We start from the raw sequence: 25,169 nt of genomic DNA, 5'->3' as shown, positions 1-25,169 counted from the left end.
CCGTTGCATATTGTATTCACTGAACAGAAGGCATGGGTGCCAGTAACTGTGCCGTCTTCACCGCACTTTGCAGTGCTTTACATTCTTGAGATGAGTGGGTGCCATACCAGGATGCTATGCAGCCACTGTTGCACCTATAGGAGTTAGTGAGTAGAGATGGAGAAATTAAAATGTTCCTCAAATGTCTGCAGAAGATGTAGCTTTGTTGAGCTTTCTTGACAACAGCAAAATTATGTTGTTCCCACCTCAGTCCATCAGTGACAGTAACCCCTCCAATGTACTGTAGAGGGCAGTGAGGTCTGCCTTCTGATTTCTGAAGGCTATAACCACCTCCTTGATTTTGCTGACATTAAGTGTGAGACTGTTGTCCTGGCACCACAGTATCAGCATGAAAACCTCTTCTCTGTAAGCAGTCTCATTAATTGTTGGTGATGAGGCCTATGATGGTGGTGTCACCAGGAAATTAAATGATGGAGTTGGGGCTGTATGTGTTCCTTATCAGGGTGTACTGGTAGCAGTGATCCAGAGCATTAACACTGTGAACCAGGTGATATGCTAATGATATTTAAGGTAAACATTCCTTAAATTTGCTTTGTTTTGATGTCCCCAACAATAACAATAATCCCTCATGATGTAAATGATGAGTATTCTGTAATAACATTGTATGGATTGTTTAGCACATTGTCTGTGTTAGTTTGTGGAGAAATATAAACAGCAATCAGAAAAAAAAACAACATTTAATAATGTATTATTCCATATCAGGTGAACAGTTTCTGATGGACCATACACTATTCATCATAAAACACTTGCTTCCCCCTTTGATTTTAACTCACAGTTCAATCTGACCCACACAAAAGACAAGTGCCATCTAGCTGTATCGCAGTGTCTGGTCCCTCAACATTTAGAGAAACTAAAGCAGAGCAGATTCTGATTTCTCTCTGTGTAGCCAGTGTTTCTGACTGTTGTGGAATTATTATCCAGTGACTGTGTATTGCCACAAAAATGCTAATCATTGGGAGGTTTGGTGTGCTGGCATTTCTTTGTAAATACGATGCTACCAGTTTCATTCACGTTTTCTGTTTTTTTGGTCCTGTTAGTCTTAGTTGACTCATACTGGTTATGTTTGCCAAGTATAAGCGATAGCTATAGCAATTTAATAAGTTAAAAGTTGAATTCAGAATACCTGTTTAAATAGGTTTGTCGAATAGTCACAATACCCATCCATCCATCCATTTTCCAACCCGCTGAATCTGAACACAGGGTCACGGAGCCAATCCCAGCCAACAAAGGGCACAAGGCAGGAAACAATCCCAGGCAGGGTGCCAACCCACCGCAGGACACACACAAGCACACCCACACACCAAGCACACACTAGGACCAATTTAGATTTGCCAATCCACCTAACCAGCATGTCTTTGGACTGTGGGAAGAAACCGGAGCGCCCGGAGGAAACCCACGCAGACATGGGGAGAACATGCAAACTCCACGCAGGGAGGACGCGGGAAGCGAACCCAGGTCTCCTAACTGCGAGGCAGCAGTGCTACCACCGCGCCACCATGCCGCCCTTAGTCACAATACCTCACTACACAAACAATAAAAATAACACAACTATATACAAAAATAAAACAATGGTTTGCAAGGAATATTGCATCGCCACACTACAGTATCAAGAGTTTTTGTTGATCAAATGAGGATTCAGAGGCAACCATTCCTCAGAGGAAAGAGTGATCATGCAGAGCACAATCTGTCATACCATTCACAGCTCACTCCTTTTCTAAGCGACTTCATAGTGGCAGAGAGTTGCTATCCTGGCCTCAAAGGATACAAACAAGGTGGGAAACAACTGTGGATCAGACAGCACAGGTGGCAATCACACACACATTCCCTTCTAGCAGGCCTGCTTAGGGTTTTCCAATTAACCTAACATGATCATCTTTGGGACTGGGAGCAAATCGGAGAATTTATGTTTAATGTTTTCTAAAAATGTTCTGTCCTCCTTCTATTGAATGTCGATATTGCAAATATGCACTATTTAACACGAGGTTTTCTCTAATGCTTATAGCTCTTTTTCATAAATGCCTGCAAAAAGTGTACAAATGTGAAAACAAAGGCAAAAACAAAACAGTGGTATCTATACAATTTATTAAAAGTACTCTGTAATGCTGGATAATCTCTCTCTGAGTCTCATCTTTTGATGCCAAGCAATTGAGAGCACAGATGTATAACAGAGACACATGACAGTAGCCAGGCTCCAGAAAATGTGCCAGCTGTCATATAAATCTCAAGGGAGCACAAGCTAAGTCGGACATCTATAATAGATAAGACATGTGTCAGTCAAGTGTATGAAAATGTGTCACACTGCCAGCACAACAGTCAGCAAGGAACAAGAGAATAAAGAGTTTTTACATGAAAGAAACTGCAAATTCAGCTGTACCTTTTATTGCCTTGTTAAAATTTCACAATGCACCCTGCTTCATTATAACTATTATGGGACTACTAGAGTTCTTCACTTGTTAAGAAAGAAAAAAATAAAACTGTGAATGTATTTTGCTAATGCTTTTTTAAAGGATTTTGTTTTGTTTTGAGTTAAAGTATTTTTTGTTTAGAAGCAATAATTAAAGGCTTAAATTCTTCTAACAAGTCATTATGAAAGATTCAATTTGCCAAAGCATTACTTTCAAACTAATTGGCACAAGGTGAGGCGCAACTGTGAATGGGATACCAGTCAATCACAAACACAAACTCTTTGGGTCATTTCAATGTTGCTGATTAGCCTCACATGGGCACAACTAAAGTTTGCAATGGAAACAAGAATTCTGGAGGAAAAAACATTCAGGCACAGGAAAACAGTGGAAACATCACACAGACAGTAACAAAGCCAAGATTTTAACTAAAAAGCCCAAGCTAAAAGCCTCTAAATTCTGATGATAATTCACAAAGTTCAGAGGTAAAACAGACAGTCAGGTTATCAACTTACTGCCAGTAAACAATGTCAACATAATCAATCACAAACATGTTTCTAGGATATGACTAATTTCACTTTTACAAAGTCGGATGTCAGGTTTTGGTGTGTTCTTTGCAAGGCAATCAATCATTTCCATTCCTCCCACTCAGCTTTCTTCTTGATAAAAGGTTTCACTCATCGCTTGATCTGTATGTACATAATGCATTTTGTATGCACATTGATTTTACATATTTTATATAATAATAATAATAATAATAAATTTTATTTAATAGGGGCGTTTCTTGGCACTCAAGGTCACCTTACAGTGAAGTTAAACAACATTAGTAAAATAAAAACAAGAGAATGATAAATCAAAAGGAAATAATTAGCAAACAAACAAAGATAACAGGCAGTAACAGTGCAAAATTCACAACTGGTATGCCAGTTTGAAAAGATAAGTTTTGAGGACAGTTTTAAAATGTGATATTGAATCGAGCTGACGAATATGAGAGGGAAGAGAATTCCAGAGTTGAGGAGCACTATGAGAGCTGATGTGAGGTACAGAAAGTAGAGCTATAGATGAGGATCTGAGTAAGTGAGAGGCAGTGTAAGTCTGTAAGAGATCAGTGAGGTAGTGGGAAGCAAGGTTGTGGAGAGCTTCAAATGTTAAGAGCAGTGTTTGTATTGTATTCTGTAGTTAACAGGGAGCCAGTGAAGTTGGGAGAAAATAGGTATGATATGTGCAATATGTTCAGTGGATTTAGAAGAGGTTATTATCCTGGCAGCAGAATTTTGAGTAAGTTATAAGGGATGTATAAGTTTTTGTGGGATGCCAGATAGAATAGCATTACAGTAATATATAGGGTGGTCCAGATCTAATTATGCAATTTTCATTACGCTATAACTTATTAAGTTTATTACATAGAAAATCACCCAAAAAATCCCAGACCATCGAGAAGTGTGCAAACTGACAGCATGAAGAATCGTCTTTGCGCCGAACTGGAATCGTCCCCACATAAATCAAAGTCATCCAGACGATCTGGATCTGCATAATTAGATCTGAACCACGTGAGGTGACTAGGGCATTAACCAATACTTCACTACTGTGTTGTGTAAGAACAGGACGAAGTCTAGATGTTTCAGAGATGGAAGAAGGCAGTCCAAGAAACATTACTTATATGGGAAGAAAAGGAGAGAGTACTGTCAAGAATGACACCCGGGCTCTTCACCTAGGTGTTAATATCCATCCATCCATTTTCCAACCCACTGAATCACGGGGGTCTGCTGGAGGCAATCCCAGCCAACACAGGGCACAAGGCAGGAACCAATCCCAGGCAGGGTGCCAACCCACCACAGGACACACACAAACACACCCACACACCAAGCACACACTAGGGCCAATTTAGAATCGCCAATCCACCTAACCTGAATGTCTTTGGACTGCGGGAGGAAAACGGAGCGCCCGGAGGAAACCCACGCAGACATGGAGAGAACATGCAAACTCCACGCAGGGAGGACCTGGGAAGCGAACCTGGGTCTCCTAACTGCGAGGCAGCAGCGCTACCACTGCGCCACCGTGCCGTCCGCGCCACCGTGTTGCCCTGTGTTAATATCCATCCATCCATACATTTTCCAACCCGCTGAATCCGAACACAGGGTCACGGGGGTCTGCTGGAGCCAATCCCAGCCAACACAGGGCACAAGGCAGGAACCAATCCTGGGCAGGGTGCCAACCTACGGCAGGACACACACAAACACACCCACATCAAGCACACACTAGGGCCAATTCAGAATCGCCAGTCCACCTAACCTGCATGTCTTTGGACTGTGGGAGGAAACCCACGCACACACGGAGAGAACATGCAAACTTAATATTGTTAATTAAAATAGAAGACTGGTTAACCTTAGCAAGTGTGGATTTAGAACCAATGGGGAGCACCTCAGTTTTATTGCTATTTAGTTGGAGAAAATAGTGAGTCATCCATGTCTTTATGTCTTGGAGACATACAATAAGAGTATCTGTAGGGAAAACAGAAGTGGATTTAGTGGATAGATATAGCTGTGTGTAAATACCATGGAGCCGGAAGATATTAACTATTGGGAAGATATAAATGAGAAAAAGAAGCGGCCCCAAAACAGAACCCTGTTATATAAACCAGTGCGAATGTATATTTCACTGCAAACCCTATGAACAAATAAATAGAATGCTACAAAATGTAACTTGTTATAAAAGTGAATCATCACCGAAGCGCAGACCAACAAAGGTGTGTAGATGTTGAGACTATAAACAAAGCATTGAAGGGGGTCAAGAGCAAGCCATTGAGATGATTGAGATTTAAGTATGTTCAACAGGCCACAAGTATTCCACTATCCATGACTACAAATACATTATACATAAGAATATATTTTTCAATTATCATATGTAAGCCTTTCATTAATTGTGATTTAACCAATGGCAAAACAACTCATGTAACTGAAGAAAAAACACTACATCAAAACCATATAAATAAAGGGCTACCTGTACTATGCAATTTTTAACACCACATTATGTGCAATCCCTCGCAAAATGTATAAAGTGGTACCCATCCATATGCTGTTTTGAATTGTTGCAGGTGACACTTAAGCTGTACATACTTCAATTTACACACCTCCGGACATGCAGGGGATGTATGCACTACTTATGCAATGGACACATCATCCTATATGATAAAACATTTTACCATGCAGGAAAACATTTTCTCACCAAAAACTTTCAGTGGTAAATTAGTTAATAAATAAATTTAGACTTTAACATCAGTTGCTAAGAAAATAACTTAAGCCTAAATTTTCTAAATGTAGTACTCGTTTCTAACAAACATAAAATGTCTCCTACTATGAGACTATGACCTAATATTATCCTCTTTCTGCTTCCAAACACAGGATAGTGTTTATTGCCAGGGGGTCACTTGATTCATAAGTGTGTGTTATGAGATGTAGGTCTGTACCACAGATATTTACGAATGTACCACAGTCAGTATGAGTAGAAGAGAAAAAAAAAAACAAAATCAGAACAGTCAGCTTGGTAACAGACACAGTACCATTCCATCTGACAAACTACATTATTCTTGTTTTCTTACACATTATATAATATTCTTTCATTCCCACAGACATAAGTGAAGAAGTAAGTGAAGGAGTTGTGTGGGAAAGAGGATGAAAAAAATGAAATTACTTTATAATCAAATAAACCTATACTTAAACACACTTCATTAGCACAACTTAACAAAGTGTTCCTTCAAGTTAGAGTATTTCTAAGTGGCACTGAGAGGACTGCCCTAGTCTCCCTGTACTTTCAAGCAGTCATTCATTATTTTATTCCAGCGTGATGTGGCAGACAAAATGATGAAAAAATTTACCTTTGTGGTTAAACACTTAATGCAGGGTTAAATAGCTCCAATTTCATTAAACCAAACATGGAGAATAGTTTGTCTTACCAATGATCACATGATATAGCAGAGAAATATTCTTCTAGTTTGCGAAGGTAGCTGTACAAGTAAAGCTTGTGTCAACATTCAGCTTGATGCCATACATTTTAATGAAATTCTCTTGGTTAAGTACACAGTCTCAAAACATGAAAATGCTGCCGAGCTGAGGTCAAATGTTTTAAGCGTTATAGGCTTTATTGGGCATGGCAAAATTATACATCTACCAACCACTGGAGATTTTTTGCAATAGATAACAGGGCTAATTTAAGGGGAAAACACAGATTACATAAGTGACCCCATATCAGCAGAATTAAACCATTATAACAAGGTCTTGGAGTACCCACTTCTACCTCTTACTGCATGAATGATAAAAAACATGAAAACTGCAAATAATGCATGTATCATTTTCCCTACATTATAACAGACTTTCATATTCATTGTTAAATTGTTTTTTTTAATGTAAACAGAATATCAGACTATTTTTCTTTTATTTTATGACATATACCTTCTGTGCTGATTGTTTGTTTTTAAGAGGACTTCTATGCTTTTTTACCGAAGCATCATGGATCTTATTAGCATTACACTACTCCATATCACATCTCTCTATTATAAAAAAAATCTTGGAAGGAGACGAGATGTGATTGTCTGAAAGACACTTTCATGTCCCGCGAGACGAGTCTTCGTGCCAAGCGATGTAACCATGCCCAGGGCCGGAAGCCCCACGAGACAACAGCTTATGCAAAGAGATGGGGAAAAAGTCCTGCATGGTTATGTCAGACACATTTCTTGTAGAGAGAAAGAAACGGTATTCACTCACGGGCAGTTATACCTTGCATTGTCACAATGTAATTCCAAACACAGAATCAAAATTCAATGCGATATTGATGAAAAGATAACAGCGAAAAGAGATCGAATATATGGACATAGGTGATATGACAGAAGTGCGCCATGCAAAATGCAGATCACGCGGCACAGCAGCAACAGCAAGCCAGCCGCTGATTGAGCAAAGAGGAGGTAAAAAAAAACAAAAAAAAAACTGTATATGCTTCCCATTGTATCACCGTTTAAAAGGGGGTGTCAGAGGAGCGATCATGTCTCTTCACAATGCGAGTGGCAGAGATGCAAGTGGTTGGCGCCTAGCACAGGGAGGGGGGATGGGGATGAGGGGGTTGGGGTGGGCGAAGCCCGCAGTTTATAAAAGACAAAAGTATTGTTTCATTTTTATTCTAAATGATTAAGATGAATTTCTCTGTAACCTTACATATATTTACTAGTTCATTATCCAAACCTGCTTATTCTAAAATAAAGCTGCAGCAGCTAAAGCATAATTCTACAGCATCCTGCACACATTGGGAATTAACCCTGAGCAGCCTTCCAATCCATCAAATGCAAACTTTATTAGACAAAATCAATTCAGAGTCTACAGTCATCAGATTTACACTTTCTGGAATGTGAAAAGGAATAAGAATAAAAAGAAAAAACCTTCACCGTGCTGTCCATCACAGGAGTAAGTAGCACTAATTTAAATGCATGGCTTATCACTACCATCACCGCAGGAATACTGCACATGTAAAGTGTATTAATTTTTCTCTCTCTCAAGCATAACTGTACATTCTTTAAAAGTAAAAACAATTTTCCAGTAAAAATAACCTCATGCTCAATAATCTGAAAACTGATTTTTTGTCAGATCCGAGAATGAGGACAGGACAGGTCAATGTTAGATACATGATGCTTTCAAAAAAAAAAAAAAAAAATCAATGGCAACATCAGAAACTATCCCCAGACTGAAAAATGTATTATGTATTTTGTTACAGTCTGACACAAAGCTCTTGTGGTAATCAAAGTAAAAAACGCATTAGGATTTTAAATTGTGGTAAAATGTGAAACGCCTATACAAACAGACACTGCTATCATTCCAGTGGGAATTATTTCATACATTGTTATAATGAGTCAAATATTGCACTGCAATTGTTCCTTTAAAACATTAATGAATTAAATTTACATAAAGTTACACTGCATGTGCTTCTTTTATATAGAACATAGTGGAAGATTAACATTACCTTATTCTAGTTCTTGGCATACTTAAAAAATAAAAAATCAACCATATTCCATAGCTGTCAACAGCATATATAGCACTTCTCAAAGTGTTTTTATTGCATGACAGCTCAGCTGGTAGGGTGAATTATGAAAGAAAAGTTCATATTCTTCAAAAGGTGCTAGAATTTCCACAAAACAAAGTAGTGAAAATACTTGCCAGGAAGATACTGTCCAGAAAGAGAAATTACTAAGCATAAAAAATCTTGAGTGAATTATTAATGCCTAACAAAAATTGGAAAATAAGAAAGCTGTTCATACAGATGGTTAATTTTGTAGGACATTGTTTTTTTATTAATTTCACAGAAGGAGATCCATTGTTAGAGATTTTTTTAAGTTTTTGTTAAGCTCATAAATTCACTTCACAATTCCTGCCTGCATTATGGTATTTAGTTACTCAAAACCTTATTCCCTTATATTAGTTTCAATCAATACAGAGTCCTAAATCACATTATCACATCCAAATTTGTATAAAGTAGTTTACTTGGTTTCCATTACTTAATCAAAACAAAATGGGTACAAATAAATGGTATAGTTATGACAAAATAACAACAGTTCTATTACTTCAGAATTTAAAAATACTGTACAATGTAATAACACAAAAAATACAATGTAAAGGGTGATATTTTATAAATATAAAAATACTCCTTACCACTATTTGATAACTTCTCCTCTTCATTTTTACCAAAAAGAAATTCATATTTAGCTTTGGCAGTATTTTTTGCATGCGGAGAGGTGCTGTTGACCCGAACAAAAGTTTCTGCCTATAAAAGGAAAAAGATTAATTATATTAAATACGAACAGTTTTAAAATTATTGCTTGTATTGCACAGAAGGAGATATACCATGTCCAAAGTGGAAATGGGAAGTTTAAAACATCAGAGAGTGTACAGGAAGCTAAAAATAAACAAAATGTGTTTATTTTTCTCCGTCATTAGCCTAGATTCCAGATAAAGATACTTTGTAAGTGATCTGGCCCAACTGCAGCAAGCCACCTGATACCACGATTACAAGAGACTACAGCCTATTCCAATAGCACTGACAGCAGGGCAGGATTCATCAAACCTTGCTTAGAGCAAAAGTTAATCATTGGTTACCCCAACAAACCCACACAATTATTTTCATTCTGATTTACAAAAGGAAACCCTTTTGTACCTGCAAAGTAAAGTGTTACATTCACTGAATTACTTCATAGTAATTGAAACAGAGATGAGGAAAATGTTTTAAATAGTTTAAAACTCGCAAAGCCACTGACCCTGATACCATCCCTTCATGTGTTCTCTAGAAAAGCACCACCCAGCTGTCACATGTGAACACTGGCATCTTCACCTTGTCTCTGCTCTCCAGTACAGTCCCTCTGGGTTTTAAAAAGACTACAGTATAATCATGCCCGTGACATGCCTCAATAACAACTGCCCCAAAACTTAAACCTCCATTTTAATGAAGTGTCTGGAAAGACTGGTCATGACACAACACAAACTGTAATGCCCTTGCCTCTCTGGACGCATTTCAGTTTGCATATCGACGTAACAGACCTGTGGATATTTCCATCATTGCTGCTCTGTACACTATTCTGTGAAATCTTAAAAAACAACAATCTCAAGAAACTATTCATTGAGTACAGCTCATCATTTAATGCTTTTATTCCATTTGGATTGTGATGAAGCTCATGAACACTGGTCTGTGTAGCACCATTCATTGCTGTTTGACTGCGATGAGTGGTCCGTGGTGTGGAGCAGGTTTTAAATAAATAATTGTGTGCGGGCTCCAATTAGTGTGCAAGAACACTTTGCTCCGTAGTTGATTTGGGTTGCTTGGCTGACCGTGACACATACATGTGCAGGCACATCTGTCAGGCTCCTCAGTTGTGCCTTGGAGGTAGTAGACTGTCTCACCTGCACCCAATTATACAGAAGAGTTTTAAAGGAGGAGTCAAGAAATAAGTCCAGAGTCGAGAAAAGACAGACAGAGAGGGAGCAACAGAAAGTAGGAGGTTGAAATGAGAGGGAGTAATGAAAGAGGTGGCAGTTGGTGAATAAGCAAGTACAAGAGGCTGGAGGCAGGCACCTGGGAGAAAGAGTGCCAAAGGGAGCGTAGGACAGGTGCTCGAGGGGGCTGAAGAGGGTCTGCTCGGTTGAGCATTTATGGGGAGCTGGAGTGACGTGATCCTTGATGCAGGTATCACTCCTAGTACCAGAAAGCCACATTTTTTTTATGTTTTTAATGCCCTTCATAAAAAGGGGTACTGTAAGAAAAAACCCAGCAAACCTAATAATACATTCAAGGTATTTTATCAGTATGGTTAATAGATTGGACCCGTTTAATAGTTACGAGTATTCTGCTGCTGGTATTATTATTGCCCTTCATGTTTACAGCGGTTTTCACAATAGCCAATAGTAAAAACAGAGTATTTATATAATTAGCATGCAAAAGCAAAAGAGAAAGACGTGGTAAAAACAACCATCACTTTAGATAGAATTGCAGTCTCAGTCAAGTTTAAGCACAATAGTAACATTAATACATTTAAAATTATTACTAATATTATTAATGTTGGTGACAATTTTTGCACTTGCGAGCTTTAAGGGATAGAATTGCTTAATCTGGGCATATTTTCCTATTGTCCCTAACAAACAAAAATATCTTTATCTGTTTTTACCTTAAAAAAATAAAAAGCCCTCTAAACTGGAAATCGTATAAACCCTATTTCTTCTTCAAAACAGACAACAGGTTTATGGTAAAAAATACAATGTGATTTGAAAATATTTTACTCTATTATTTCACAAGATCTGACTAAATCTTTAAGGGGTGGGTGTTTTTTTTTCTAATTTCCAACATCTATTTAATGTAATATATAATACAGTATCAGGGAATACAAAGGTGTTTCTAAAGGCATTCAACTGAGTTGAATGGAATTACAAATTTCCTACATTAAATAATTTTGGGATCAGCTCCAAAATTACTGCTTGGATTAATTTACTGTATGCAACTGTTGGAGCCTCAATTCATTCAAATAACCATCTGCAATGCACTTGTTCTAAGCCATGGTACTAGACATGCCTGCCTCCTCTCAGCTTTTCAATTTGTAACTGCAATTAGACGTATCTAGATTTAGTAGTAGCAGTAGCATTGTCACATATACAGAATACAGCAAAATTTGTGCTTGCTGGTCTGACAAATATTCAGCATGTTGTCACTCTCCAGCACTATGACTATTAAGAACGTATTAAAATATATAACTTCATTTTTTTTTAAATATTAATGCAATTTATCTCCCCTAATCTGCTCTTTACCTGTTTCCATACTTGTTGAACTGTATAATCATTTGCGAATTTGAAAGGCTTTCCTTACGTGCTGACAGCATTTTAATCCAGTTCCGAACCTAGACTCCATGTACAGCTAAAAATGGGAAATTTTTATAAGATTTTGGGTTTTACAGTGCATCATGTCTTTGACCCATTTTTTTTATCTAATAGGCAAGAATTTTTACAGTTCTTTTGATTTTTCTAGATCAGTAGCTATAATGTGTTTCAAACCAAGGAATACTTTAAAGCCAAAGATATAGAAAGGGTGCAACAGTCACAGCATGAAACCTTAAAAGAATTTTAAACAACATTTTTGTCACTTGTCAAAATTCAACATGAGCACATATAAAAAAAAAATAATTTCTCAGTTTCAACATTTGATATGTTGTACTTCAATTTTATACAGGGTGTGATTTGCAAAACATATTCAGTTTTTATTTACATTTTACATGGCATCCTAACTTTTTTTGGAAAGGGGGTTATATATGTATATATTATAGTAATTGGTGTGCTGCACTTTATTCTATGGCAATTAAATTTCAAACAAAATTTAGAAAGAAAACACATGTAAACAAAGCACACAAGAGCTTTACTGATTTCAACTTAAACTTTTTTGTACACAACACATGTAGCAAAAGGAACTCATCTTCAATTGTAAAGCAATGGAATGAGATTTAAATTTATGGAAGTTCATAAATATGAATTCAATAAGACAACCATGTTCTTTACTTAAAGTTTGTTTAAAAAAATGTACATAAACTCAGCAGAAAAATTATTTCTACCAAATGTCAAAAATGATAATGATAAATGATAATGTCAAAAATTAGTAAATGATATTATTCCAAATATTGAACAAATATGAAAGAAGGATCCAGTGTCATCGATTTATTTGCAGTTTCTACTGAATTTCAACATTTCATTTTCATTTTCAAACCAAAATCCAAATAAACAGCATAGCAGCCACAATGCAAATTGTATGATTGCATACTTCCAGCAAACTGAGCCCTTCATAAGCTGCATTTAGCTTCCCTAAAATGAAATTTAAATTTATGAAAGCAATAGCAGATTTTTTATTGTTGACGTACAGTATCATAAACAGAACCTTCAATAGAGGCTCCAGTCACAAAGAACCACATTGAGCAGTGTCATCTCCAAGCAGAGAAGCAGCTTCAGCGACAGACTGCTGTCACTCTCCTGCTCCACTGACAGATTGAGGAGATCATTCCTCCCCAACACTATGCGACTCTTAGACTCTTTAATTTAGTATTGTTTTTTGTATCAGTATGCTGCTGCTGGATTATGTGAATTTCCCCTTGGGATTAATAAAGTATCTATCTATCTAACTGCAATGCGCTACATGAACGTCTGGGGGCAGTATCATTTGTTATTGTTTGTCAAGACTGCACACAGTCCTACAAACGAAGAACAACGTCTGAGGAGAAAAAGAAATTGTTTGCAATTTCATCAAACTCTCGCTTCCCTTAAAAGGGAAAAATGAAGCTATGATTCCTTAAAATTTGACAAAAATGCAGTAGCTCTGGTAAACGGTCAATGTACTGAACATCTCTTGCCACAGAGACTGCATTTTATTGTTAATACCAATTTAATATATCTTGTAGTGGAACATGAGAGCGAGATGTGGTCGCTGTTACTAGTCCCACAGACTTTCTGGGTTCAGGCTTGTGAGCTAGCACACACTCACCTCTTAGATGCCCATCTAGGAGCCAATAAAACACTCAAGTTCCGATTATGGCTGGGAATAAATAAGGAGGTCCAACACCTTTGCACTTCCTATCTTGAGTTCCAATTACCAGATTCCTCAGATTCCTAGGGGACCGTGGTCCTCTAGCCCCTGTTCCCTTCATAGACATTCGATTCATGTACATAAGGATAAACATTGTAGCACCCCTTGAACCCTCAGACAGAGGAAATAAATATATCCTCATGTAGGTCAATTATGAGACCCGATATCCTGAGGCTATCTCACTGCAAACAGCCAAATCAACAAATACCACGCAAGAGTTGGTAATGGTCTTTGCATGTGTCAGCATCCCTAAGGAATTCTTAACAGACCAAGGGATGCCATTTACCTCAAAGACATTCAGAGAAGTTGACAAATTACTCAAGATTCAGCACTTAAAGACCTCAGTATACCATCCTCAAACTGATGCTCTAGGTGTGCGGTTCAATAAGACCTTCAAACAAATGCTATGCAAGGTGGTCAGTGAGGATGGATGGAACTGGGATCAGTTACTCTCCCTTGTAGTATTTGGCTATGGGGAAGTCTCCCCTACCCAACCCCCTTTGAACTACTATATGGGCGATAACCCTGAGGGCTATTGGACAAACAGTATTTGAAGAAGGTTTGGAGGAAGAAGCAATCGCCTTCTACAAATATATTAGAATATACTATGCAGTTACACAATGAATTTGTGAAAATTTGACCTATTCTAAAAGAGCACAGGCTCATTGCTACAACCATGGCACGTCTGTAAAGGTGCCCCAGAGAGCACGTCATGTTTTTCATCTCTACCTGCCACTCCAAATTACTAACTCACTGGCAGAGCCCTTACGAAGTTAAGGAGAGGAAAGAGCTTGTTGACTATTTGGTGAAACAACCTAATCATCGACTGAGTAAATAGGTGCATAACATCAATCTGCTGAAACCATGAAAGAATTGGGACCCAAATCCCCATTCCAGTCAGTCCCATTCCTAGTTTGCTCACAAACCAATCTTTAACTTTGGCACCAATTCAACAGCCAAACAATGACAGTAATCAAAAGTAGTTGTCCCATTTATCCTGGAGGTGGTGAGCGAAAATCCTAGTAGGACCTTATTGTGCATGACATTGTGGCGGAACCTGCAGTGATCAGATAATGCCCATATCGACTCCCAGAGGCAAAACAAGCAGAAGTGGACCTTGAGATTAAGTGTGTGTTATACCTTGGTGTGACTGAGGAAAGATATAGTCCCTTGTCTAGCCCCATCATGTTGGTCCCCATACTCCAGACATTAGATCGGGTGGGCCTCCAGATAAACCCTAAGAAATGTTATTTTGGGATAATGGAAGCCAAATTTTCAGGGCAGGGGTATGGGTTTGACTACAGTGTTCAAAAATCGATGCTATCCTCAAATGGCCGCATGGTGGTACTACCACGTGTTTACCTCCCATTTTCCAAGAGGGCAATGCCCTTAACGAATCTAACAAAAAAGCAGGCTCCCAATATGGTGGTATGGAATTCGAAAGCAGACACTGTAATTCTTGACCTTATGCAGGCCCTTATGTCAGCATCAGTCTTGATGGCTCCTAATTTCTCTTTGCCTTTTATCCTCCAGACCAATGATTCAGACACAGGTCTTGGTGTCATGCTGAGCCAAAGCGTCAATGGTGTTAAACACCCGACCTGGAAACCAGGTATGCAGCAGTGGAATGGAAGGCTCTTTGTGATCACATGGGCTGTTAACCAACTGAGGTATTACCTCCTAAGCCATGGGTTCACCTTTATCATCGAACATGCCTCTCTCCAATGGATGGCGGTGCAAAAGGAATCGAATCTGTGACTCAGAAGGAGGTTCTTGGACTTCCAGCCTTATAGATTTACTGTCTTTCATTGTCGGGGCACCCTCTTTGCCAACGGTGATACCCTTTCATTGGCTGACAACCCCTCGGTTCGGGTCACCTGACATATGGGAGACAGCTTACAAGCTTCAGTAAGTGTGATCACCCGCCAAACTAAGGGTTGGTGCTGTGCTCTAATCCTTTCCCTCTTACTCCCTCTTCAGACAGGATGACTGTTATATCTACTACCAATGACATCACCTCCAGTTTCTGGTCTCCTAGACCCACCCTTCACGGTTTATCTTCCATATTAGCTGGTAACCTGAACCCATGTCTGTAAAGATGTGCTTTATTTCATTGCCTAAACTTCAAGTATATGGGGTTACCAAGGTGGTACCCGAAAACATTTTTCCTGTGGTTTATCCCCCTTATTTACACAACATATTGCAACTTGACAAAAGTAAATTAACTGGACATCGTTTTTGGCATCTTCCAGCAAGTGTTTTAGTAAATACACTGATGTAATATGTAGAATCGTTTTTGTTTTACATTTCACTCAAGTATAATGTTTTCTATCAAAGAAAACAATTCCTGTGATGGTAAATGAAAAATTACATAACATATTAAAGTTTAAGGTCTCTTGTCATAATATAGCAATACATCATTCTGAAATGACAAATGGCTTACTCAGAAAATCCTCAAACTGAAAATGTAATTTAGAAAGTAATCCCGTAGGCCATATATTCATAGCACTGTCGGTGACTGCCACAATTACAAATTACACAGCCGTTTAGTTCAAATGAAAAAGGTAATAATGGAACAATAATTCACACAAGAAATTTACTTTACACAGTAGGAAAAATTATGGAATATATTTTAAAAGTGACTTAGGGTAACAGAGAGATAGTCTAGGGCAGAATAGAGATAATTCATTAGTTTTATAATGATTTAATTCAAATCTTAGTATATAAAATAGAACCCAACCTGGAATTTCTGTTTATGGAAATAAACAAATACATGAATTTACAAATGAAATCTACATATACATACTGTATATGTACAGTGCATCCGGAAAGTATTCACAGCGCATCACTTTTTCCACATTTTGCTATGTTACAGCCTTATTCCAAAATGGATTAAATTAATTTTTTCCTCAGAATTCTACACACAACACCCCATAATGACAACGTGAAAAAAGTTTACTTGAGATTTTTGCAAATTTATTAAAAATAAAAAAATTTGGAAAGCACATGTACATAAGTATTCACAGCCTTTGCCATGAAGCTCAAAATTGAGCTCAGGTGCATCCCGTTTCCCCTGATCATCCTTGAGATGTTTCTGCAGCTTTATTGGACTCCAACTGCGGTAAATTCAGTTGATTGGACATGATTTGGAAAGGCACACACCTGTCTATATAAGGTCCCACAGTTGACAGTTCATGTCAGAGCACAAACCAAGCATGAGGTCTGTAGACCTCCGAGACAGGATTGTTTCGAGGCACAAATCTGGGGAAGGTTACAGAAAAATTTCTGCTGCTTTAAAGGTCCCAAAGAGCACAGAGGCCTCCATCATCCGCAAGTGGAAGAGGTTTAAAACCACCAGGACTCTTCCTAAAGCTGGCCGGCCACCTAAACTGAACGATCGGGGGAGGGAGGTGACCAAGAACCCAATGGTCACTGTCAGAGCTCAAGAGGTCCTCTGTGGAGAGAGGAAAACCTTCCAGAATGACAACCATCTCTGCAGCAATCCACCAATCAGGCCTGTATGGTAGAGTGGCCAGACAGAAGCCACTCCTTAGTAAAAAGGCACATGGCAGACCGCCTGGAGTTTGCCAAAAGGCACCTGAAGGACTCTCAGACCATGAGAGACAAAATTCTCCGGTCTGATGAGACAAAGATTGAACTCTTTGGTGTGAATGTCAGGCGTCACGTTTGGAGGAAACCAGGCCCTGCTCATCACCAGGCCAATACCATCCCTACAGTGAAGCATGTTGGTGGCAGCATCATGTTGTGGGGATGTTTTTCAGCAGCAGGAACTGGGAGACTAGTCAGGATAAAAGGAAAGATGACTGCAGCAATGTACAGAGACATCCTGGTTGAAAACCTGCTCCAGGGCACTCTTGACCTCAGACTGGGGCGACGGTTCATCTTTCAGCAGGACAATGACCTTACGCACACAGCCAAGATATCAAAGGAGTGGCTTCAGGACAACTCTGTGAATGCCCTTGAGTGGCCCAGCCAGAGCCCAGACTTGAATCCGATTGAACATCTCTGGAGAGATCTTAAAATGGCTGTGCACCGACGCTTTCCATCCAACCTGATGGAGCTTGAGAGGTGCTGCAAAGAGGAATGGGCGAAACTGGCCAAGGATAGGTGTGCCAGTTTAATCCATTTTGGAATAAGGCTGTAACATAACAAAATGTGGAAAAAGTGATGCGCTGTAAATACTTTCCGGATGCACTGTATATGTATATATATATATATATATATATATATATATATATATATATATATATATATATATATATATATATATATATATATATATATAGTATCTTGCTACTAATATATGATTATTAATTACAGTTTTTTAGAAACTGCTGCAGCTACAGAAAGTTTAGAACAAACTGTTTTTCCCAGAAAACATTTGAAGAATAAGGCTTCAGATTTTTTATTAAGATACAAAAAGCACCATCTGTGAATCTGTAGAACTTACCTGCATATGCCTTTGCTAAAGCCAGCACCCATAACTCCATCTTCAAAAAGATCTTTGTCCAGAACAGCAAATTTAAAGCTACAGCCCAATCACTGGAAAAGTTAAAGCTTCTGAGAGCTTTCCTTTTCAGCATGGAAATAACCTTTAATAATTTGTTTTCTTTGATAGAGGCATACTGATGCAGCCTTAAACTATTAATATCTTAGTATTTAAGTTATAAATGTGTGTAACCACTGTGAAATTCTTCTCAGTAAAGAGTGATATAAAAGAATTAAATAGAAGTGAAACTTTGAATCCTACTCTATAGTCAAAGGCGCCTTTAAGAAAATTTCAAACTATCTGTCAAAGACTTTCTGTGTAGATCTAAAAAATGACTATATGTCAAAAAACCTGACAGGAAAAAAAACTGAGGGTTTTAGAATGACTTAGTCAGAATCCAATCATCAGTTCCAATCACATGTTGTCACAATCTAAAACAATTATTTCATGTTTGAAAACCCACACATGTCATCAAGCAGCTTTGCGAGGAGAAGTGACTAGTGATAAAAAAAAATGTTTTCACAGCAATATAATGAACTTTGGTATCGATGCCATCTTTCAGACCACAGTACCAATACCAAAATGGTTCAGAAGCAAATAGCTGATAACTCCAAAACCACTAAGCATGGCTTCCCTCTAGAAAGCTGTGACTACACAACAGGGGTTCCATTAAGTCCAGGCAAACTTGGGCCTTCTGTGAAATCTCAATGGCGTTGAAGCAATAACAGGGTGGGGAGGGTTCCTGTGAACTTCTAAGTATCTTGAAGTGTGCAGTTACATAGACTCCAAGAAACGAAAACAAAACTGCAATAGTAATTTCAAGAGAATTGGGTGAGTGGAGTGAGAGGAAAACTATGTTTAACTCCAGCACTGAACATTCCAAAATGTTGGTACCATACCATTTTAAAATTTGTGTTTCTTGGTTCTTGTCCAGTACAGGCATACCATGCAACCTTTGTGTGGATGACAAAGGGACACTATTTTTTTCCCCACTGAGTTAACACCAAAGCAGCTGAAACTGATTAACAACCCCCTCTGCTACTTAACTGACCAGATCAATATCCCAGAAGTATCACTGACTTGGTGTTATACTCTGATTAAAAAGTGCTCAATTAAAAGGTGCTCCTTTAATTTTTTTGAGCAGTATATATTGAAACATTAAAAGAAAAAAAATGAAATAGGTTAAGCAGAGGCCAAGTAGCCTTAATTTAGAATGGCATTAAAGAATTTTTGAAAAATTCTAAAGAAGCTTTGCACCATTCCTCAAATGAAAATGCTACTTTTTTCCTAGTTTTGATAATATAAGAGAACATTTTCCCATTGCGTTTCCTAGCTGAGTAGTTAACACACAAGCTATGTAGTGTAAGATATCAGAATAGACCTTTCATTGCATAATCTTAACTCATCCAGTTATACTCAAAATAAGGCTATTAGAGGATTAAGAGTAATTCCAACACCTTCTGACATATATTTTTTACCAAAAACGGTTATGAGCTATTACCAAAATATGACCTATTGAGCCTAATGCATGATGGCATCATTTGTAGTTTGGATTTTTTTTCCCCCAATAGTGATGAGCATGACAGAGTTGTGTTTCACTAAATTGTCATTAAAATTCTTTTTGTATGTAATTTTGCAAAATTGCAAAATTCACTATGGAGTTTTTGAGGGGTGGAAAGCAAGGACTATTTCTTTTTAAAGGTTATCCAAAACTAAAACTGTTGTTTCCTTCCTCCGGCACCCTCCAGTGATGCTTGTGTCATAAATCTTTCAATGCTTCCTGACGCATTCTTATCTGCCTTGTACACTGCCTGCTTTCTGCTATGCACTCCGCATTTTCGATGAGATATCACCATCTCAGCTCTCTTTTCCCAACACTGTAAGTGGATCCAAAGCAGTATTCTTTTGGATACTCACTGGCAGACACACACCCAGGTCATTGGATTTTATACAGTGAAGTGTTTGCATGTAAGTGCTGTCTGGGCCAACCCCATTTTTAGTATAAAATGGTAAATTTCCCCTTGGTTCTGCACATGGGAAAAAAAGGTTACAGAATAGATGAATATATATATATGGTAATGGTGTGAATTTAATTGGCTGCAAACGACAATTTTTTCATGAATAAGTTTGTTAAAACTCTATTTTTACTCTCAAATAGTTGTTAATTTTAATTGAGACAGATGTGTGTAGTTGGTCATTTTAAGGCGAATTACACCATACTTCACAGAGAATGAAGAAAAATGTTGATCGAGATGTCCCTCTCACATTTTCTAAAACATTCTCATGATTCACACTTCGAAAATTACTTCAGATAGTCTACCGATATCCTATTTGTTACTAGCTAGTATAGATTCAAGCACGGATACTGATGACAGAACAGGGAAGGTAGATACTTTATTTTTTTACAAATGGATTTTGCTATCATCTGTTTGTCATGCATGGAGGCTAAAGTCCAACCCTCCTTCAGCAGTAGTGCTATAATCTTGTTATTCTCCAACTATTCAAGATGTCATGTATTTTGATGCTACTGGTGGTGATTCTTACAGCACAGAGGACACTATGTCCTAAAACAGAAAGCTTTTCAACTGTCACTGTGGCAGAAATAAATTGATACAAACTGAGGCAGAGAAAGAGGAGACGTATGTTAAACTCACAATGGACCCTAATCTGCCCGAAGTGGTCAAAAAACCTAGTTAGAAAAAATTACAATTAATACTCAGAGTAAAATGAAGATGATTTGTATTCAATTGAAAAGCATGAAATACATTAAGATCCCACAGTAAACAGCTGAAACAAATGGTGACTGCTACTGACAAAAGGAAGACCACCTTAGAAAATGTTAATTTGGAATTTTTGACAGGCAGGAATGTACAAATCTTCCAAATTTCTTCACCAAAATCCTAGAGGACATCATTAACAAAAGCCAGAAAGTTAAAAAAGCTTATTGCACAGATCATCAAATTTAACTAACTCTAGTGATAATAAAATGCATTATTTCATGATAAAGACAACAAAGTGATTCTTCAAAAACTATGTCTATCATGCAGGATTTTTGTGATGATCACTATTTAAAAAAAAAAAAAAGACCATTATGCATTTTTTATATATCTATTCCTCTTTCAACGTCAGTAGCTACTTTACATTATGGTCTATTTTGGGTCTTGCCCCTAGAGCCCTTTAACAGTCTTTGAATTTTGTGTTCTGCATTTTTCTATACGTTCTGTTTAAGTTTAGTTTTGTTATTTTATAATCATTTATTTTCTTTCATTGCATTTTCTTAGTTTTGTTGACTCTCTTTTGGATTCTTATGGGTTGAACATCTGCCCTTCTCAAATTTTCCTTGATGTTAAATTTAAGCCTACTAAATACACATTAGCAAATTTGATGCCCACAATACATTTTCATTCCATAGTTTTTTCTTCACAATTTCATTTACACAAAGTACGTATGCTATAAAGAGCAATTTACGTTCATATAAGTTAGTATCTAAAAACAATGTTTATCTGCAGGTTTACTTATTTAAGTATGTGGTAATTTGTGTAATTCACTCAACAGTACAAGAAATTGCTCTGACAGCACCTCAACAAAGTTATGGATAGTTTTACAGGAGCTTTGATATTTTCTGAAAAGCATTTTTAACAGAAAACTAGAAGACAAAACATTCAGGGAGCTACCATAGCTGCTGAGTGGTCTTCATAAGAATGCTGTTGTCATGGATTCCTGAATGTGGCCTAAAATTGAAGCCATCTATTCAGAAGCAAGTTTCACAAACTGTCAACTTGCCATTCCCACTGGAGTATTAATTAACGAGTCCTTTTGTTTTGAAATCATTGACAGTCAAATGGTTCTGCAACTAGAAAAAAATTAACCCTTTCACAATGATGCATATTAAACTGGAAATCAAGGACTGATACTTTTATATCAAACACAATCAGATCTTTAAATTGTTGCATCTTTCATTTTACAGTAATCATGTTGGGACTAAACATTGCTATCAGTCTTGGTTTATAAATTGAAATAATAGGAATGCACACATTCTCAGTAACAAAAGTGCAGCAGCATGGTGCTTTGATTTTGCAGGTCATCTCCATATATCAAAATTCAAAACCTATACTTTGCTTTTAAGTGTAATATTATAATATTTTCCTATTCAAAGTTCACTAACCACTGAATAACACTTCTGGAAAAATGTGTTTTTATAAAGGCTGTATAACATATAGTTGACAGAGCAATGATAAAAAAATAAACATAGACCCTACCGACTTCACCAAGTATTTTTGAATTATCATTTACAGCACAGTCATCTCAGCCAATATCAATCTATAAATTGTTGAATTAAAAAAAAAACTTAACAGGTTATTTTGTTAATCAATCATTATATACCTACACTATTGATAATTTAAAAAAAAAAGTTAACACAATATTATATCTCACATTAAAAAAGTGCAGTTAATCTGTCTTTGGTACTGACAAGCATCATGTTGAGCATGCCAGTTTATTAATCAGAAAAGAAGACATAGAATAATAAATAACTGGCATAAATGGTCCAAGAACTATAACTACAAAAACAGAAGTTAACAAGTGGAAAGAGAAACTCAGGTGACAAATATTGGAGTTGAGACTGTCACTGTCCATTAAGACACATGAAAAAGTTGTAAAAAGTTTTTTCAACACATATGTTAATCTGATACACTTAACACTATTCTTTTTTTTTTTACATTTTCTGCTATTTGTCAAACTTGCTTGCTTTAAACAACATCTTGTATGCAACTTATCCAGCAAGCATAGCATTGTTATAGTAAAGATCCATCCTCATGCAGACAATAGTTTAATATGCCTCTTTTTCATAATATTAAAATATGAAATGTTTACAGGGGAATGTTACAGCAATTATACAATTACTAACTGGGATAACATTACAAACAGCAGAAGACAATAATAATATTTTGGAGATGTACTTGGGGTCTGTTTTTAACAAGTTATATCAAGGTATCAATGAGAGTTAAAACCAGTCTACATTTATTATCTCTCTATTATAAAAAAAATCCTGGGAGAGAAAGACTAGGGAGACGAGACATTATCTTCATGAAGATCACGGAAGACACTTAAAAGACCTGCGAGACGAAAGAGAATGGCCACTGAGCGTCTCACGGGGACTTTAAACATGAGACTTTGTGCCAAGAGATTGACCCAGGACCGTCTTGTGGGGACGGAGAACATGAGATTCTTGCAAGACACACCCTACTTACAACCAATATCAAATAAGACCACGGGCAGCAAAACACTCAGTCGTGTAAAGGCTTTGAGCACACACAGATCCAGGGCTCTCAGCACATATAAAGCATAAAAGGACAATACGTTATAAATGAAACGTCGACCACTAAGCGAAGAAGAAAGAGCAGCACGGAGAAAAGAGACCCAAAAGCGCTGGGGAGAAAAAAATGCAAAAAAGAAAAAGAATAATCTAGGTGCAAATTCAGAAAATAAAGTAATAATCAGCCCCGAACAAGTGGAATTGGAAAAAAAGCATGTCCAATTGGGCTCAAAATTAAAAGACAAAGTAGAACTTCATAAAGACGTTCACAAGCAAAGCAGGTTAGAGATTATGAAAGCAGTGGAATTCGAAAGGCTCAAAAAAAAGTTGGAGCGATACAAATGCAGAGAAAGTTAAGGAATATGAAAGCAGGAAAATTAGAAAGTATTAAAAAAAAGAAAGTAAAGATTGCAGTAGCACAAACAAACAGAAATTATTGCTCGAAAAAAAGGAAAATAATCACCAAGAATCAGGTGTCATTGAAAAAAAAGCAGGACAAAGCGAGGTCAGAAAAAAAAGCGAAAGAGTACAAAAAAAAGTAAAACGTCATAAAGAGGTTAAAAAACAAGGGGGCCAAACACATGCAGAGCAGGTTAGAGATAATGAAAACAGTGGAATTCAAAAGACTCGAGGAAAACATAGGCACGATACACATGCTAAACAAGATATTGAATATGAAAGCAAAAAAAAATGACAGTGTCAAAAAAAAAGAAAGTAAAGATTGCATTAGCGCAAACAAAGAGAAATTATTACTCGGAGAAATAACGAAAAGGCGAATAGAGATCGAATATATGGACATAGGTGATATGTCAGAAGTATATAAATGTTGTAAGGCTTTGAAGTTTAAGACAGAGAATTTCAAAAACGGGGTTTACCTCACATTCATTTATTGGTTACTTTGCAAAAAAAATTATGAACTGCTGATGATGTAGATCGTTTTATCTGTGCTGAAATTCCAAACAGAGAAACCAATCCTGAATTATGGTAAAAAGTCATTAAACACATGTCTCACAGACCTTATTAAAAAGATTCAGCATGCTGGGACTCAAAAGATTTCAAATATTGTTTTTAACGAAGTTCTGAAATAAAAGTGAAACTAATGAAATACCAACAATTCAAAGAAAAAAAAATCTTAAAAATGTGTATCCGGAAAACCAAACACGGGGGTTGGCGAGCGAAGCGAGCAGGGGCCGAAGGCCCCTAGTTCTATAATAATAATAGAATTCAGAGGGTATAGGCGATCAAACTATCCAGTGGCCATAAATTAATACATTGCAGAGAGTGTTGACATATCACCTACAGAAGAAAAAAAACTGTTAACTTTAATTTTGGAACAGAAATTTTTCTGCAGAGGTGGCAAAGTCTAAAAAGGATAAAGGGGACAAGTTTTAAGTGTGGAAACAGTCCAGAGGGGGTAGAGCAGGTTTAAAAGTATTGTAGGACAAGTTCATCCTGAAAATTTTGTAGAAGGATGGATACATAAAGAGCAAAAAAATAGTGCTGCTCCACTATGTATAATATGTTCAAGACCACTATCTGCAGCACTATCCTGCAGGGCTTATGACATAATGAGAGAAACAGTTAAAGAGAGTATTAGGAAAGCTAAAATGCATTTACAGAGAAAAATTGCAGAAAATGCAAAAATGATAAGATTTTTTAAAACTATTTTAATAGTAAAAATAAGTAAATAAAAAACATATTCTCCCAAGCATGTTACATAATAGTAAAGCCATTTAGTGCT

The 25,169-nt window shown here is 37.2% G+C and overlaps 1 protein-coding gene across 2 annotated transcripts in view; it reads right to left on the bottom strand.

Annotated features, from left to right (window-relative positions):
- Nucleotides 1-25,169, bottom strand: part of psd3l (pleckstrin and Sec7 domain containing 3, like) — a 579,632-nt gene that overhangs the window by 382,859 nt on the left and 171,604 nt on the right. For both annotated transcript variants that reach the window (XM_039758767.1, XM_039758768.1), the window contains one exon: nt 9,152-9,263. In XM_039758767.1, coding sequence (XP_039614701.1) covers nt 9,152-9,263 — 112 coding nt within the window. The remainder of the gene's footprint in view (nt 1-9,151; nt 9,264-25,169) is intronic.

The sequence above is a fragment of the Polypterus senegalus genome, chromosome 7, assembly GCF_016835505.1.
Source record: "Polypterus senegalus isolate Bchr_013 chromosome 7, ASM1683550v1, whole genome shotgun sequence".
In the NCBI taxonomy this organism is placed as follows: Eukaryota; Metazoa; Chordata; class Cladistia; order Polypteriformes; family Polypteridae; genus Polypterus; species Polypterus senegalus.
This window is presented reverse-complemented; position numbering and strand designations above follow the sequence as displayed.